General features: G+C 38.9%; 1 protein-coding gene across 7 annotated transcripts in view; it reads left to right on the top strand.

Annotated features, from left to right (window-relative positions):
• The window catches only part of UBE3C (ubiquitin protein ligase E3C), a 378461-nt gene that overhangs the window by 203768 nt on the left and 156257 nt on the right, over positions 1-18436 (top strand). For all 7 annotated transcript variants that reach the window (XR_004538176.1, XR_004538178.1, XR_004538177.1 and 4 more), the window contains one exon: positions 13855-13959. Coding sequence is in view for 4 of the 7 variants with exons in the window: in XM_033931605.1 (XP_033787496.1) it covers positions 13855-13959 (105 nt within the window). In the remaining 3 variants the exon portion in view is untranslated. The remainder of the gene's footprint in view (positions 1-13854; positions 13960-18436) is intronic.

Raw genomic sequence — 18436 nt, 5'->3', positions numbered from 1 at the left:
AGATTTATAAGTAAATTAACACCTATCCCAATAAATAAATCAACTAATCAATCTTTATGGATAAACTCCAAGATCAAAATTGGCGGAGCTCAAATCCTTTGGAAGAACTGGATTATTGCAGGCATTAGATCTCTAGATGATGTTATTTCAGAAGGCAAACTGCTGGAATTTTCACAATTGCAACATAGATTTGGTCTTAATAAAACACAAGGTTTTAAATGGTTGCAATTGAAGCAGGCCATTCAGGTTGGGTTCCCTGAATGGAAAACATTGAATAATCAATATAGTTTAAAGTTCTTATGTTTTCAAGCAGACTTCCTAGGACATCAAGCCGCATTGTGGTATAAATTAATATCTGGATATTTGAATAAAAAACCAAAAAATGGTCTAAGAGACATTTGGAGCATTGAGATTAAGCATCAAATTAATGCATCTCAATGGCCACTAATTTGGTCTTGGAGAATGAGATGTACAGTGTCAGCATCTATGAGACAAACTTGGTTCTTTTTATTACATAGAGCTTTTTGGACCCCTACACGTTTGCAAAAATTAGACAGTTCTAAGTCCAATAAATGCTGGCACTGTAATCTGGAACCAGGGACGTTAGACCACTTACTGTATCATTGTCCCTATATTAAAAGTTTTTGGAATTCAATTTGGCCACAAATTAATAAATTAATGGAAAATCATATATCAATATCATATGATACAATATTATTTGGAATGATGATGAGAAAAAAAAAGTCAAATTTCACCAGAAAATAATAAGCTTTTATTAATTATGACAGGGGTTGCCATTCAACATATAACCAATAATTGGAAGAATTATAACAATCTAAATTATACATTTTGGTGGAATACAATATGTCATATATTTAAAATGGAAAGAACAATAGCAATACAAAGAGGGACATATACAAAATTTATAAAAATATGGGGGCCATTGACAAAATATTGTAATGAATAAATAGCAGAATTTTTCTTCTTCTTTTCTTCTTTTAAATATGATTTTTGTGACACACATAAAGGGGGGGTACTGAAAATAACTTTATACATAATATGTTATAATATATTATACAATATATAATGTATGAATATAAGTAATAGAAGGGTAGGGGGAGGGAGAGGGAGAAAAATATACTTAGAATATAATGTATTAGATATAAAAGTGATATTGTATATTTATCAATTGTATTTTATTATATTGTACACTTTATGTAAAATTTGAAAATAAAAAATAATATATAAAAAAAAAAAAAGCTTTTATCTGCCTCAAAACACTTTGTTTTTGCAAGTCATGTCAGATGATAATCTAATATAATAAAACCTTAAGCCATGCATGCGCACTCCCATCTGTGTGCGCCCGTTTTCTGTGAGCTGTAGGGCACCGCAGGTAGGAGTGCGCATGCGCGAGAGTCTTGCCATACAAAGAAAATCACACAGCGCATCAGTGCTTCCTTAATGTATTGCTCTTGACGTCTGAAGGATAAAGCCTGACATCGGACAACTGATAGTCTTGACATACAAAGAAAATCACAGAGTGCTCCCTTAATGTATTTCGTCGCCACCGCAATCATTCCCTAGAGTAGCCGTCGTGGCACCTTTAAACTTAAAAATAAACTTAGACCAGAAACGGCCCCAAACTCACGGCTCGGCACCCTACACCAGCTGTGCTGTCATCCTCTGCAGGACCACATAGCTCAAGCCGGCCCCTTGTCCCTACAGCTCAGGCACCACAGAAGCCGCGGCAGGGGTGACGTAATCCTTCTACTGAGCATGAAAGCACGCAACCAGTCCCCGCGCCTGCCTACCCCCACCCCCCAACACAGTGCTCGAGCCGGTACCCAGCTCTCGCAAACTCACCGGATTTGTGGACAACACGGCAACGGCGAGGGGAGGAGAGACAAGACTGAGCCGTGACAACAATAGATATGGCCTCGCTCAATGAGCCTTCTGCCTACGCAGCTCCAATTAATAACAAAAACAAAAAGTTTCAGAAAGTGCAGTGCTGGAGAGAGATAACAACTCAAATTAAAGGTGAGTGCTTTTTACATCTTTTGAGCGGGCCGAGGTATTTTTACCTGTGGCAGGATTCACCATGTGTAAAAAAACCCAAAAACAACCCCCCCCCCCAAAAAAAAACAACCAATAAAACCTAAGCAAGAACACTTGGGCAGGAGGAAGGAATACATGACCTAGGATCCCCAGATTCTAAAACCCAACTACCAATTTGCTCTGTGGGGGAGACAGAAGGGAGCCATGGTGAGACAGTCAGGCATGGCACAATAGAAAAATACAGGCAGCCAGGGGAAAAACAGAGAGACATACAGACAGAGAGAAAGGGGGCCAGGGAGAGAGACAGAAAGAAAGAAAGAAAGAAAGGGGGCCAGGGAGAGAAACAGACAGAAAAAAAGACAAACAGACGGGGCCAGAGAGACAGACAGAAAAAAGACAGCCAGCCAGCAGCCAAGGAGAGAGTGGCAAAGAAAAACATACAGACAGCTAGCGGCCAAGGACAGAGAGAGAAAGAAAGAATGACAGACAGACAGAGGGCCAAGGAGACAGACAGAAAGAAAGACAGACAGTCAGCGTCCAAGGAGAGAGAGGAAAAAAAACAAACCCCCAGACAGAAAGACTGCGGCCAAGGAGAAAGAGACAAAGAAAAAATAACCAGACAGACATCTATTCTAGCACCCGTTAATGTAACGGGCTTAAAGACTAGTAATAATAATAATAACTTTATTCTTCTGTACTGCCATAATCGTGCGACTTTAGGCGGTTTACATTGAAGAGAGCTGGACAATCAGCGAATTACAATATGCAGATAGTGGGATTATAGTATGCAGAATCTTAAAAGTAGCGAATTATAATATACAGTTTGTTTAGGATTTCAGAGGGGCTCTTTTAGAAAGAAGTAGCGAATTACAAAATACAGTATGTTAAGAGTTTCAGAGGGGGTATATTAGGAAAAAAAAGAGATGGAATTAGTGTTTGGTGTAGTTAATGTTTAGGTGATATATCTGTCGAATAAAGCAGTTTATATGACTCCTCATGGCAAGATACTTTGGATTCATAACCTGTTTGTGGTGGATCGCTGGAGGGTGAGCAACCATGTTCCACACGGTACATGAGAGGGGAAGTGGCCTAGGCTTTAGTCCCCCCTGCCCCTTTGGGGGCTTCTGGCGCTCAGTCCATCTGTAGACTGTCTAAAAAAATCCAAACTATAGCTGGAGGGCAATACAAGTGCGTCTCTGGCACAGCTTGATTTGGTACCAAAAGCCCGCAAATGCTTCAAGAGCTCTAAGGTTTCAGAGGGGGCGTCTGCCCCCACGAACGAGGTTTTCTCCTGGATTTTAATATGCTGTTTCAAGGTTATTTAGCCTTCCATGGTGTTCCTGATAGTGCTGGTGTCCCTTCCCCCAAGTATGCTGGTCCCCAACAGTAGAACCATGCACAGTTGGAGGACAGTCTGCCAGCAGATGATTTGGATGCCATTACTTTCTCAGACAGACACTTCCTTAGTGGGAGATTTAGCTGCTGTCGAAGATGTTATGGAACTGGGTCTGGGAGATGCCCAGGATCTTGGGAAAGTCCCCACTGTGCTGAGATTTTTCAAACCTTCCTTGCTTTAAGAGACAATTTTGGATTCCCTTCAGGAGTTAAAATTGGACACTAATTATCAGCACAGTACTTTCTTACGAGTAGCATGAAGCCATGGTTTTCCTCCTTTCCTGACCATCCAGACTTTGCAAAGATGCTCACAGATCACAGGGAGGTACTGGAGGGTCCTCAGAGTGGCCAAGGCCATGTCCAAGTTTTATCTGATGGCGGAGACTTTCAATTAGTGATTTATTTATCCAAAGGTGGATTCCTTGATGGCTCAGGTCACCAAATACATTTCTCTTCCCAGCAAAGGTGGTATGGTGTTGAAGGATGTACAAGATCGCCAGATTGATTTTGTGCTGAAATGTTTTTTGGTTACATGACCTCTGATTTGAGAGCAGCAACAGCAGCGTCTTTTATCGCTAGAGCCTGTCTCTCCAAGCTGCGTCATGATCCTGACACTTTTGTAATTAAGAATCTTTGATTTTTGATTTCTGGAGTTGACTATGTGGCCGCTACCCTGTATGACTTATTCCGAATGGAGAGCAAGTTGTCGGCTTATTCTATCTCTGCATGCTGGATGTTGTGGATCAGACAGTGGTCTGGTGATTCTTCTTCATCCAAGTTAACACTCCATAAACTACCCTCTGAAGGGCAATTATTGTTTGGGACAGGTCTGGCCAAACCTTATGACTAGTGTGCAGGCTCACAAACCTAAGTTCCTACCTGACAGCAGGCCTTGGTCATCTAGAGGACCAGGGCATCCTACGTTTTGTTCCTTCAGGAGATATCGTACAAACTCTGGAGCGCCCTTGGGTCAGAGATTTTATCAGAGCTCCAAGCCAAGGTTAGGGGGAGCTAGGCACCCACAATAATTGGTACCCGCTTTATTTCCACCCCCAAGAAAGAGTTATGATGTCAGGACCTTGGCCAACCCTCCGTAGATCAGAATGAGGCTCTTAACATTCATGTTCAAGTTTATTAATTTTAATATGCCGACCATCGAAAGACACCTGGCCGGTTTACAATGTTAAAAAGATAAAAAATAAAAAGTTAAAATTAAATTATTATGAGGGGAGGGGAAGTGTAAACATTAAATGGATAAATTACAAGAACGAACGTGAGCTTGGGGGTAATGGGAGAAGGGAAAGTTAATAATTACATCGTTAAAAAAACCCCACCAAATTAAAAGGAAAGGAAGAGAGGGGAAGGATATAACATCAGGAAAGGGTTCGTATTTAGTTTGCTAGATGTTGGAGAGGAAATATTTAAATTCTATGCTAAGTATCTTTGAATAGGAATGTTTTTAGTTTAATCCTAAATTTGTCAAGTGAATTTTCAAGGCGGAGTTGAGGTGGCATGGCATTCCATAGAGTAGGAGCTACGACAGAGAAGTTAGTTTTCCATGTGTAATAGAATTCTTTGATGGAAGGTATGGTCAGTAGATTCTGATCGGCTGATCTAAGAGTCTGGGAAGGGCAAGAAGGAATGATAAGTTTATCGAGAAAAGATGGGAGACGCGAAAGTTTGATTTTATAGACCAGCATTAAAGTTTTATAGGTGATACAGTGGGTAATGGGGAGCCAGTTAGCTTCTCGCAAAAGAGGAGTAACATGATCATATTTCCCAACCTTATAGATAAGCTTAATTGCCGTGTTTTGAATGAGCTGCAGACAATATAGTTCTTTTTGAGTGATTCCATTATATAGAGAGTTATAGTAGTCTAAATGGATAAGTAGGCGGACATCACCACAGATCGCTGCATGCTGGATATGTCGCGGGATGGGCACAAGTTCGAGTTTTATCGGCACCTTTCAGGACTTTTTCTGAACTCTCTAGTAGGTAGACCAGTCAAAGAGGCCAAAGTCAGAGCCACTGTCCAGAGATTGCTGGATATAGTGGCCATAGAAGCCCGCAGATATTTGATATATTTCATTGGGCCAAAGAGAGGCTCTGAAAACTGGAGACTGATCTTGGATCTCAAAGCAGTCAATACAGCTCTCAAAGTTCCTTGTTTTGGAATGAAAATGGATTGCCTCAGTAACGCTGGGGAAATTTCTGGCTTTTCTGGATCTAACATAGGCCTATCTTCATATTCCCATTTTTTCCAGAGCACAGAAAGTACCTGAGGTTTCGTGTTTTGCAACAGCACGTCCAGTTTGCAGCCTTGCCATTTGAACACCCGTCAGTCACCAACAACCTAGGATCTTGGACTCTTCCAGCTCTTCTCTAGCTGCTTGTGGGGCCACTGCCAGTCCTCTGTTTCCCAGCATTTTGAGTCCCCATGAGTCCTGGACACTCTTCATCAGCCCCTCTGCCAGTCGTCAAGCCTGAGCTCTCCCTGGACTCTCTGGCTACTCCTTCCAGACCTACTCCACACATGTCCTGAGGACTCTCCCTGAGGACTCCTTTCAGTCGATCAGTCTCTTTCTGTGAGGATTTCTTCCAGTCGCTCAGTCTCTCAATGTGAAGACTCCCCAGTAACTCACTCTCCTGAGGACTCCTTCCCATCCCTCAGCCGTTTTACTCTCCCAGTTGCTCAAACTCCTGGTCACTCCTGAGGACTCCTCATTCCCAAACACCTAGGGTATATATTCATTTGTTCCTACTCAAAAGGAATTAAATTTCAATTTAATATTATACTATAATTTCCATTCAGCTCTAAGGGTGTCATAAGGAAGGGAGGAAAGAGCCTCAGACTCCAGCCTGCCATTGCTCATTAGCTTTCTTTTTTTTTTTTTTTTTTTTTTTTTTTAAAAGTTCTTTATTCATTTTAAATTTCTTACATCAAGTGATAAATATATAATACATATAATTTTCAATATACACTTGAATATCCATCAATATATATTTTAATACAAACATATATAAAAACCCCTTTTGCAATAAATTATATATCATCTGTTATTATAATATTGTACCCACCCTAACCCCTATTATATGATCTATCATTGTGCTATGATATCTGATCTTTAGAAAAAAGAGCCAATGGTCCCCAGATTTTATTAAATTTTTTAATATAACCATGTTGTAACGCTATTGCTTTTTCCATCTTATATATATGGCAAATAGAATTCCACCAAAAAGTGAAATTTAATTTTGTATGATCTTTCCAGTTTTGAGTAATTTGTTGTATGGCGACCCCTGTTAATATCAATAAAAGTTTATTATTGTTTGCTGATATTGGACTCTGTGTTCTCATTGCTGTTCCAAATAAAATTGTGTCATATGTAAGTCCAACATGATTTTCTAATAATATATTAATTTGGGGCCAAATTGTTTTCCAAAAGGCATTTATACAGGGACAAAAATAGATTAAATGATCTAATGTCCCAATTTCTACCTTACAATGCCAGCATCTATTAGATTTAGAACTATCTATTTTTTGTAACCGAGTAGGGGTCCATAAAACTCTATGTAATAAAAATAACCATGTTTGACTCATAGATGCTGACATTGTAGTATGTATTCTCCAGGACCAAAATTTTTGCCATTGAGTTGCAGAAATTGTCTGTCCTATCTCAATACTCCAAATGTCCCTAAGTCCTGTTCTTTTTTTTTAATTTAAAAATCCATATAATAATTTATACCATTTTGCGGCTTGGTGTCCCAAAAAATCTGCCTGAAAGCAAAGGATTTGCAAACTATATTGAGTATTAAGATTTTTCCATTCAGGGAACCCTTCCTGGATGGCTTGCTTCAATTGCATCCATTTAAAATATTGTGTTATGTTCAATCCAAATTTTTGTTGCAATTGTGAAAAACTAAGCATGGATCCATTTACTATAACATCATTTAAAGACCGTATACCTGCAATTATCCATTGCTTCCATATTATTTTGAATCCACCAATTTTGATCCTGGAGTTTACCCAAATGGATTGATGTAACGATTTAGTTATTGGATCTGTTGTAATATTACTAATAAATCTTATTGTTTTCCATGTATCTAATAAAATTCTGTGATCTTTATATCTCTTGGGCATTGTTATACTTATAAGATGTTCCGGATATAATGGAAACAGGAGTCGCCATTCTAAATATAACCAGTCTGGTACATTCTCCATGAGGTCTGGGAGGATCCAATACATACCCTGTCTTAAAATATAGGCTTGATGATACCTATAAAAATTTGGAAAATTTACCCCTCCCTCTCTAATTGTTTTTTGTAATGTTGCTAAAGCGATTCTTGGCCTTTTCCCAAACCAAACAAATTTTGTAAGTATTCTATTTAATTTTTTATAAAATGACCCCTGAAAAAATATCGGAATCATACTCATTTGATAACAAACCACAGGTAAGATCATCATTTTTATTGTTTGAACTCTTCCCCACCATGAAAGATGTAAAGGATTCCATTGCTCGCACATTTCTGTTATTTTTTTTAATAAAATTTTTTCATTTTCTGTTACTGTATCATCAATTGTATTTTTAATAACAATTCCTAAATATTTTATTCCTTCCTCTTTCCATTGGAATGAATATGAATCAAATAATCCTTTGGTACAATGGACATTAATTGGAAGAACTTCAGATTTTTCCCAATTTATTTTGTATCCAGAAAATTTACCAAATTTATCTAATAAATTTAATAAACATGGAATGGTATCTTCCGGTTTCCTCAAATATAAAAGAATATCATCTGCATATGCAGATAATTTATATTCCCAATTTGAAAATGTGATCCCCTTTATTCCCTTAGTTTGATTTATTGCAATTAATAAGGGTTCAAGAACAATATCAAAAAGTAAGGGAGATAAAGGACAACCTTGTCTAACCCCCCGTAACAAGTTAAATCTTTCTGAAATGTTATTATTTATATTTAATCTTGCTCCAGGAGAGCTATACAATGTTTGAATCATTTTAATAAAAAAGGGACCTATTCCAAACCATTTTAAAGCTTGATACATAAATTTCCACTCCACTCTATCAAATGCTTTCTCTGCATCTAACGATATTAAGAAAGCTGGTTCATTCATAGTTTTCGCTAAGTTTAAAGAATGAAGTGCCAGTCTGGTATTATGTGAGGAATGTCTTTTAGCAACGAATCCTGTTTGGTGTACATCTATAATAAAAGGAAGAGCTTTTGCCAATCTTAATGCTAATACTTTAGCAAGCAATTTTTCATCTACATTCAACAATGATATGGGCCTGTAGTTTGAAACCAATGTAGGATCCCTGTTTGGTTTTGGTAAGACAATAATTACAGAATCTGCCATAGTACCTGATATATTTTCATTATGTATCTGATATTGATATAAATTTAATAAATAAGGCAATATAATATTTTGAAATGTTTTATAAAATTCAACAGTATATCCATCTCCACCTGGAGCGGATCCAACTCTAAGAGATTTCAATGCTAGTTCTATTTCTTTTAATGATATATGTTCTTCTAAACTTCCTTTTATATGTTCTGGAATATTTGGTCCAATAATTGAATTTAAAAACTCTAAGCCATTTTGTTCTTTATTTTCACAAGAATCTGAAGTATATAGACTCTTATAAAAATCAAGAAATTGTTTTACAATATCTTTAGTGCTGGTGTGTGTATTACCTTTTGTATCTTTTATTGCAATAATTTTAGTTTTTCTTTTTTTTGCTTTAAGAAAATTTGCCAACATTTTTCCAGCTTTATTTGAGTTTCCATAATATCTAAATTGCTGACAGAACATTTCTTTTCTAACAAATTGTGAAGAGAGTTCATTATATTTAGTTTTAACTTTTAATAGTTTTTGTAATACTACATTTTCCCATTTTCCCATTTAATAATTAATTTTTTTTCTAATGATTTAATTTCTTCCTCTAATTCCATAAATTGTTTTTTAAGCTGTTTTTTCATAAAAGCCGAATATGATATAATGTTTCCTCTCATTGTAGCTTTACAAGCATCCCATATAATTTCAATATTCATATTGTCTGTGCTATTAATTTGAAAAAACTCTTTCATCTTTACTTTTAGGTCTGTTACAAAATTTTCATCAGCAAGTAAGGCATTATCAAATTTCCAAATTGATGTAAAATTTGTTTTTATATCATTTTTTAGATCAATCCACACACCAGCATGATCAGAAATTATAATAGGATCAATAACTGCTTTCATAACTTTTTGTGCTAAATTACTAGAAACAAATATATAATCAATTCTTGAAAATGATTTATGGACCTGAGAACAAAAAGAATATTCCTGATCATTAAAATGAAGAATACGCCATATATCTACCAAATCACAAGATTGTATCAAATTTTCTAGCCCTAATGATTTTATAATTTTACTAGGTTTCTTATCCAAAATAGGATCCATAACAGCATTGAAATCTCCAGCTACTATCAAATTTGAAGTAGCCAATGGTAGTAATATCTGTTGAATTTTTTTAAAAAACTCCATTTGATTTGAATTAGGAGCATATAAATTAAATAAGTCCAGGGTTGTATTTCCCATTATCATTTTGATATGTACCCATCTTCCTAATGGATCAATTTTTATAAGTTTAAAATCAGCAATACATTTCTTATTAATAAGTATGGCTACTCCTGCCTTTTTCCCTAAGGCAGGAGCAAAAAAACATTTAGATACCCATCCCCCAATTAGTTTATTAGATTCATTCCCTGTAAGATGTGTCTCTTGCATGAAATAGATATCCGCATTTTGCTTGTGAAGGAAACCTAACATTTTTTTTCTTTTTACTGGGTGATTCAGACCATTGACGTTAATGGAAAAAATTTTAATTGTCATTTAATAATTTGAGTAAAATAAAATATCTTCTTAATAATAAAATTTTGATCAGATATCTGCACTTTTCTTTAATTATTCTAGATTTAATTATTAATTTTCCCCTCTTCCTATTCCCATCCCCCACCCCACCCTCCCTTTTAATTAAAAATTGTGTATACTTGGTAACACGCATCCTAAGTCGATAATAAAGCACTCCATAAGACCTGTTCTTATTGTATTCTATAAATTAAAACATTTGTTATTTAAATGAAATATAATATAATTTAGCCATGTTACACACATATATATATATATATATAATATTCAAAGCATATTATATTGTTAATTTATCTAAATTGTTATTTTTGTAATAAATATATATCAATAAATAATCCCTTATTTGTTTTATTTTAAATAATATGGGAATTCAATGATATATAATTAAGTATTTTATGATCAAAAAATTCCCCTCCTATGGAGGAACCCACCGTAAAAGCACATCTCGATTTCACATATATATTTCTTTTACTTTTATGTTAGTTGAATCCAGAAGAGAGAATAATTTCAATACAAACTCATTTCCTTCAAGTATATCTCAGTCCATCTTTATTCTTGATTGTAGTTTTCTATTCCGTTTTGAATTTTCATTTTCTCTTCTTTTCTTCTTTTTCCAATGTATGTAGTTCTTCTCTTTATATGATCAATACGATGCAACAACAAGATCTGTCCATAAGTTCAACGGTTATACAAAAGTCTTTCTTTATAGTTCCGGTGTCTGCTCTGTCCATCACATGTAGTTCCCTCGCTTTGACATCTGGGAATCTGAGTCTTTATTCTCTCCTCTGTATCTAGTGTTATATATGTTCGAGATGCACCCTCACTGCGCATCCCCCCATGGAGGAAGATCTTTACTTTATATTGTATTAAATTAATTAAAATTATAAAATTATAAAGTAGTCTTTCAAATATTTTCTATTTTTCTAAAAATGAAAATCATTTATCTGAAAATTATTAATTAATATTGAATGTTCCTAAACATCTTTCCTTATAAATTCATTCTTTAATATTATATTATATTTTCCTTTAATACATTCATATCTTCCTTTAATAAACTTAGTTCATGTTTAAAACATTCACTTATTCCCTTAATAGAAGTTTTTTTTTTTTTTTTTTTGGAATTTTGATTTCATTTGAATTCCATTTTTGAATATCGTTAGTGTAGAATATTTGAATTGATTTGAATATATTACATTCTATATAGTTTTTCCAAATCAATTTAAAATACCTTTTTATCAAATTAGTTATTTAACTATATTCAGTTATCTATATATAGGAACTAAAATATGATAAACAATTTAAGAAGACATTGGTACTTCCTGGTTTTGAATAAATTTTTCTAATTTCTCTGGATCATTGAAAGATAAAGTTTTGTTTCCAATTGTCACTTTCATAGTAGCAGGGTATATCAATCCAAACTTCGCTCCTAATTCTCTCAGCTTTGGTCTTAAATCCAATAACTTCTTTCTTTTTACAGCTGTATTTTTTGCGAAATCCGGCACTAGATGTATAAAAGCATCCTGATACTTCAAACCTTTATTTTTCTTGGCCAGTTGTAATATTTCTATGGCCTGTTGGTGTCGCAATAGTTTAAAAATAAAAGGTCTTGGTCCTTGCTGGTTTACTGCTCTTTTTAAAGGCACTCTATGTGCTCTTTCTATTTCTATGGGAAATTTCGTTTGCAAAGGAAGTAGCTTGGGAAGTAATTTTTCAATGAAGGTGACAGGATTTCCTAATTCTGCTCCTTCCGGCAAGCCAATCAGACGGATGTTACTTCTTCGTTCACGATTCGAAAAATCTTCCAGGTCTTTAATAAGTATTTCAATTTTTTTCCTGTCTGCTTGGCTATAACAGATTTCCTCTTCAACTGTCAGCATTCTTTCTTCTAAGTTGTTAGATTTCAATTCAAGCACATCCATCTTCTTATTTATATTTGAAACCTCTTCTGTTAAATCGGTAACTTTTTTAGTAATAATAGAAAGCATTTCTTTAATTTCTTTTAACTCTTTCATAACTTCTGTGTCTGTCAGTTTTAAACTGCTCTCCTGCTCCGGTTTTGCCCTTTTGCTACTTCCTGATACAGCGAAGTCGTTTTTATTCTGTTTACCAGTTGCCATCCTTTTTTCTTCTTTATTATTCATAGGACCAGTGAAATTTTAATATTTCTTCCGTTTTCATTCAATTTATTTAATCTTTCAAGGTCTTTTTAATGGAGCTCTTCAATTACACGACTTTCTTCATGCGTGTCCAAGCCACGCCCCCGCTCATTAGCTTTCAAGCAGGCTAAATTTGTGAGCTACCTCATTGGCTCAAAAACCTCCTCCCAATGATTATTAATTTTTTTAACAATTAGTTGATTATATAAGTTTTGCTAAATATTTTTAAATTAATAATTTATTTTATAGTTTTAAAAAATATGTTTTATGTTAAAAACTCCTCAGAGCTGAACCCTACAATCCACTACTATAAGCTTGGAGTGGCCTAACAACGGTACCCGGGAGTGACCATAAAATCACTTCCTACTAGTTTGTTAGAACTGCGGTCGGGTGAGTGTTAGCATAAAATGTGCATAAATACTACAACACATCTCTTTCCCCTGCAAGTCAAGAAATCTTCATTCCACACTGCTGTCCAAAAGTGGCAATTCTGCTGAGCCCAAAAGCCGACGATGGCCTGCCAGCGTTTCGCTATGCTGCGTCAGGGCAATGAGGCTACTATCAGCACATGACTCCGTGCTCAAAAGGCTAGACTCCTCATTTCCCACTGCCGGTCGTCAAGCTTGAGCCTACCCTTGGACTCCAAGCTCTACTGGACAGGCCAGTCTGTCAGTCTTACCAAGGAATAGGCCGAAGCCAGCATTCCTCCTCTTGAGGGTCATTTGGCTCCTGAAGAAGCTCCTGCTTTTCTCAGCTCTCTGTTCTGGAACTGTCCTATTCAGTACCCTACTTCACTCAGGGTGAGTGGACTTCTCCCAGGTGCCTTTTTAAGATCTCTGTGCAAATGAGCTCCACATACCACTGCTCAGGCTCCCTCTGCTGGCTCGTCACAGGAGCTTCACCCTGTCACACAGACAAATTATCCAATATCAATTAGCAAAATGTTGCAGCTGACTCCTCTTCTCTAGAGGCAGAGCAGCGTACAAGACTGCCTGCCTGGTCCCGTGCCACTTCCCACAAGAACTCAGTTCTCACGGGAAGCAACACGGGACTAGGCAGGCAGCCTTGTGTGTCGCTCTGCCACTAGAGAGGCAACCGCGTCCAGCGAGGGAGGGCGCCAGAATTAAAATAAGGTAACGGGAATGGGGATGTAGTGGGTGGTTTGGGTATTCGTTCCATAAGACGTACCCTTATTTCCACCCACTTTTTTGGGGAAAAAAGTGCGTCTTATGGAGCGAAAAATATGGTAGATCGCTTTTCTTTACTTTTAAGTCTGTATGTATTATATAATTTTACAATTAATGTATCTTTCTCGTTTATATAGGTTATTACCAACTTAGTGAAAATGTTGAAAGCAAGAGACACAAGAAGAAATTTTTGTCCAGTAAACCATTGGCTTTCAGAACAAGAAAACATCAAAGCTGATAAGGTAATACTGTAGTTCAATGTATATATGGCCTTTGTGAAAGTAAAATTGCTTGGCTGAAAATTGTCATCTTCAGCTTGAATTTGGAATTCATATACATTTCTTTACTGATGATATTCAATTATATATCCCTTTGGGGCCTGACTGTGAACTTATAAAATTGATTAAAATAAAGGAACAGACTTCAGTTAAGAACATAAGTAATGCCTCTGCTGGGTCAGACCAGAGGTCCATCATGCCCAGCAGTCCGCTCATGCGGCGGCCCATCAGGTCCAGGACCTGTATAGTAGCCCTCCTAGCTATACCCTTCTATCCCCTTTTCCTTCAGAAAATTGGCCAATTCCTTCTTGAACTCCAAAACCGTACTCTGCCCTATCACGCCCTCTGGAAGCGCGTTCCAGGTATCCACCACCCTCTGGGTGAAGAAGAACTTCTTAGCATTGGTTCTGAATCTGTCCCCTTTTAATTTTTCTGAATACCCTCTCGTTCTTGTAGTTTTCGAAAGTTTGAAGAATCTGTCACTCTCCACTTTCTCTATGCCCTTCATGATCTTGTAAGTCTCTTATCATATCTCCTCTAAGTCTCCGCTTCTCCAGGGAAAAGAGCCCCAGTTTCTCCAATCTTTCAGCATATGAAAGGTTTTCCATACCTTTTTTCAAGCGTGTCGCTCTCTTCTAAACCCTCTCGAGTATCACCATATCCTTCTTTAGGTACGACGACCAATATTGGACACAGTACTCCAGATTCGGGTGCACCATCGCCCGATACAACGGCAGGATAACTTCTTTCATTCGGGTTGTAATGCCCTTCTTGATTATACCTAGCATTCTATTCGCTTTCTTAGCGGCTGCTGCGCACTGTGCCAACGGCTTCATTGTCTTGTCCACTATTACCCCCAAGTCCCTTTCTTGGGTACCCTCACTCAATGACAACCATCCCATCGTGTAGCTGTACCTTGGGTTTCTGTTTCCTACGTGCAAGATTTTACATTTCTCTACATTAAACTTCATCTGCCATCTTGTCGCCCATTCCCCTAGTTTGTTCAGGTCCCTTTGTAAATCTTCGCAGTCTTCTAGCCCCATTAAATAGTTTGGTGTCGTCTGTGAATTTTCTTACTTCACACTTCATCCCTGTTTCTAGATCATTTATAAATACATTGAATAGCAACGGTCCATGACCCTCCTCCAGTCCGGGTAGTGGCCCTTCACTCCTACCCTCTGTTTTCTACCTGCCAAACAATTCTTGATCCATCTGTGTACATCTCCTTCCACCCCATGGTTCTTCAGTTTCTGAAGTAGGCGTTCATGAGGTACCTTGTCAAAGGCTTTTTGGAAGTCTAAGTACACGATGTCTATGGGGATCCCCTTTGTCCATCCGTTTGTTAATTCCTTCAAAGAAGTGCAATAAGTTCGTCAGGCACGATCTTCCCTTGCAGAAGCCATGTTGGTTTGTTATCATAAGTTTATTCCTTTCTTGATGCTCCTCGATGCTATCTTATCAGTGCTTCCGCCATTTTCCCCGGAACCAAGGTCAGACTTACCGGTCTGTAGTTCTCCAGGTCACCTCTCGATCCCTTTTTAAGGATGGGCCTCACATTGGCTATCTTCCAATTCTCCGGGATCACGCCTGTTTTCAGGGATAGATTACAGACTAGCTGTAGTAGTTCCGCTATTTCCTCCTTTAGTTCTTTCAGTACCCTAGGGTGGATTCTGTCCGGGCCCTGTGATTTGTCAGTTTTTAATTTTTCTATCTGGCTGTACGTCTCCGAGGCTTACTTCCATGGATGTTAATTTTTCTGCTTGGTCTCCTTTGAACATTTGTTCAGGTTCCAGTATATTAGATGTATCATGTTTTGTAAATACTGACTAAAAGAACATGTTTAGTCTTTCCGCCACTTCTTTCTCCTCCTTCACCACTCCCTTCCTATCTCCGTTATCCAGCGGTCCCACCTCTTCCCTAGCCGGCTGCTTCCCTTTAACATATCTGAAGAACGGTTTGAAATTTCATGCTTCCCTGATTAGCCTCTCTTTATATTCTCTTTTTGCTTTTCTAACCACGAGGTGACATTCTTTTTGATACTTTCTGTGTTCTTTCCAGTTCCTTTTTGCCCTCTGGGTCTGCTTTGTTTTTGCTTTTATGTACTTGTTTGGCTATTTAGCTGTATTATTTGTTGGCTTCCTTACCTTGATCGCCCGTCCTTGGGTGTGTTGGCTCGGCCCTTCGCAAAGGCGCTCTCGCTAAGGCGAGCGCCTTTGCCCTTTTTAAGGGGGAGTTTCGTTGGTTGACGTCGGGGGTGGGCGGAGCTAACTCTCGCCGATTCCCCCTGTAGTCTCCTGCCTCTGCTTCCCTTTTTCTCTTGTTTCTCTCTGTTTTCTGCTTCCCTTTCTTTCTGCTTCTGTCTCCTACTTTCGCCTTGCTCCTGCTTGCCTGCCCAAGCTCTCACTAACTCGCTCGTTGGCCCCTCCCCTTTTAAGGGGGAGCTTAGTTGGTCGACATTGGGGTGGGTTATCTCTTTGAACCCTTCTTCCCCTTGTACTGATCCTTTGTCTGCTTGCCTCACCTTTTATTTATTCATTGGTTACAACCAATGTTTCTCCAGGTATGGTTCTTGTCATTTGGAAACAGGCAGTAATTTGGCCCTTACATAGAAAGGGGAAAAGGAAAGGGGATGGAACGTATATATTGCCTTTATGTGACTTGCCTAGGGTCACAAGGAGCAGTGCTGGTATTCGATCCCACAACCTCAGGGTGATGAGGCAGCAGCTCTAACCATTAGGCCACTCCTTACCTCTGAAGCCAGTGCAGATTTCTTAGCTGTTAGTAACTATTGCCCAATGTCCGTCCTCTTGTTTGCTCCATGATTGTTGAGAAATTTGTTGCTATCCAATTGACATATTACCTTGAAAGCACATGCCCTCTGAGACAGACTGGTTTCTGTACTTATCACTCTTTCGAGCATGTTCTCCTTGGCCTAACTGAGGGCTTGGCAACCTGCGGCTTGCGAGCCACATGCTACTCTTCTCCCCAGTAGCTTTTCTTCCATGTATAGATAGCCCCCCTCCCACCAGACCTACTGCAGTACCAGCCCGATTCACTAAAGCCTGTAGCGATCCTCCCATGCAAATTAGTAAAACCTCATGCAAAATAGCCAAGCGATTGATTCACTAACAATTGTTTGGCTATTTTGGGTTGGGTTTTTACTATTGCCAAACCCGACTGCTGCAGACCTGTCGGTAACTGAGTTACCGTCAGGTCTGCAGGCTTTTTGACAGGCCTGCCTGTCTTTTTTTATTCATTTTTTTCCATGGCACAAATATTTTGCGTGTGTTACACACCCAAAATATCTGCCCCATAAAAAAAAACAATGAATAAAAGTCAGGCAGGCCTATTAAAGTTTAAAAAAAAAAAATAAAAAAAGTTGTAATGCCCCCTCCTAGATCCCCCTCCCTGCGATGCCCCCCACCCGTGCCAATGCCCCATAAAAGGCAGGAGGGTTGCCAACTCCCTCCTGCCATGTTACCCCTGACCTACTTCCTCCCTGTTTCTAAATTAAAAATCATGCTGCAGGGCCGGGACAGGCTGGGCCCACCCACCCATAAACAAACTGCAGGAGGGATGCCAACTTCCTCCTGCCACCTCCACGGACACCCCCTACCCATTCCAAGCCCCCTTGCCACCCCTCTTCCCCATACCGTTAACGGAGCAGGAGGGATGACCAACCTCTCCTGCTCCAATGACTCCAGTGACAACTCTGAGGCCTTAGGCCCCACCCCCCGCATGGGGCAGGGCCCAAGACCCTGATTTGCTCAGGCTCCTATCTTGGAAGGGGCCAGGGGCGCCTGAGCCAATCGGGGACTTCTTTAGAGCTGAGCCTAAGGAAGTCCCTGATTGGTCAAAGCAATAGCCAATCAGGGACTTCTTAAGGCTCAGCCCTAAGGAAGTCCATGATTGGCTCAGGCTCCCCAGGCCCCTCCCAAGGTGGGAGCCTGAGCCAATCGAGGCCTTATGCTCCTTCCCGTGCATCACATGATGCAACAGGGTGGAGCCTAAGGCCTTAGAGTCGTCACTGGAGTCATTGGAGCAGGAAAGGTTGAGTATCCCTTCTGCTCCGTTAAAGGTACGGGGAGGGGGGGTGGCAAGGGGGCTTGGAATTGGTAGGGGGTGTCCGGGGGGGTGGCAGGAGGAGGTTGGCATCCCTCCTGCAGTTTGTTTATGGGTGGGTGGGTCCGGCCCTGGCCCGGCAGCATGACTTTTAATTTAGAAACAGGGAGGGAGGTGGGTCGGGCCAGGCCCAGCCAGACAAGATCAGGGGGGTAGCTCTAACCACTGCACCACACACTCCCCCTCCACTCTGTTTTTTTACACTGGCTTCTTTGGCTGCAGAAAAATATATGTATGATTCATCCCAAAAAAGTGGCTAGTAGTAATACTTGTGCTGCAGAGTCAGATAAACACAGGTGGGGGTACTCTTAAAGAATCC

The sequence above is a fragment of the Geotrypetes seraphini genome, chromosome 2, assembly GCF_902459505.1.
Source record: "Geotrypetes seraphini chromosome 2, aGeoSer1.1, whole genome shotgun sequence".
NCBI classification, from domain to species: Eukaryota; Metazoa; Chordata; class Amphibia; order Gymnophiona; family Dermophiidae; genus Geotrypetes; species Geotrypetes seraphini.
This window is presented reverse-complemented; position numbering and strand designations above follow the sequence as displayed.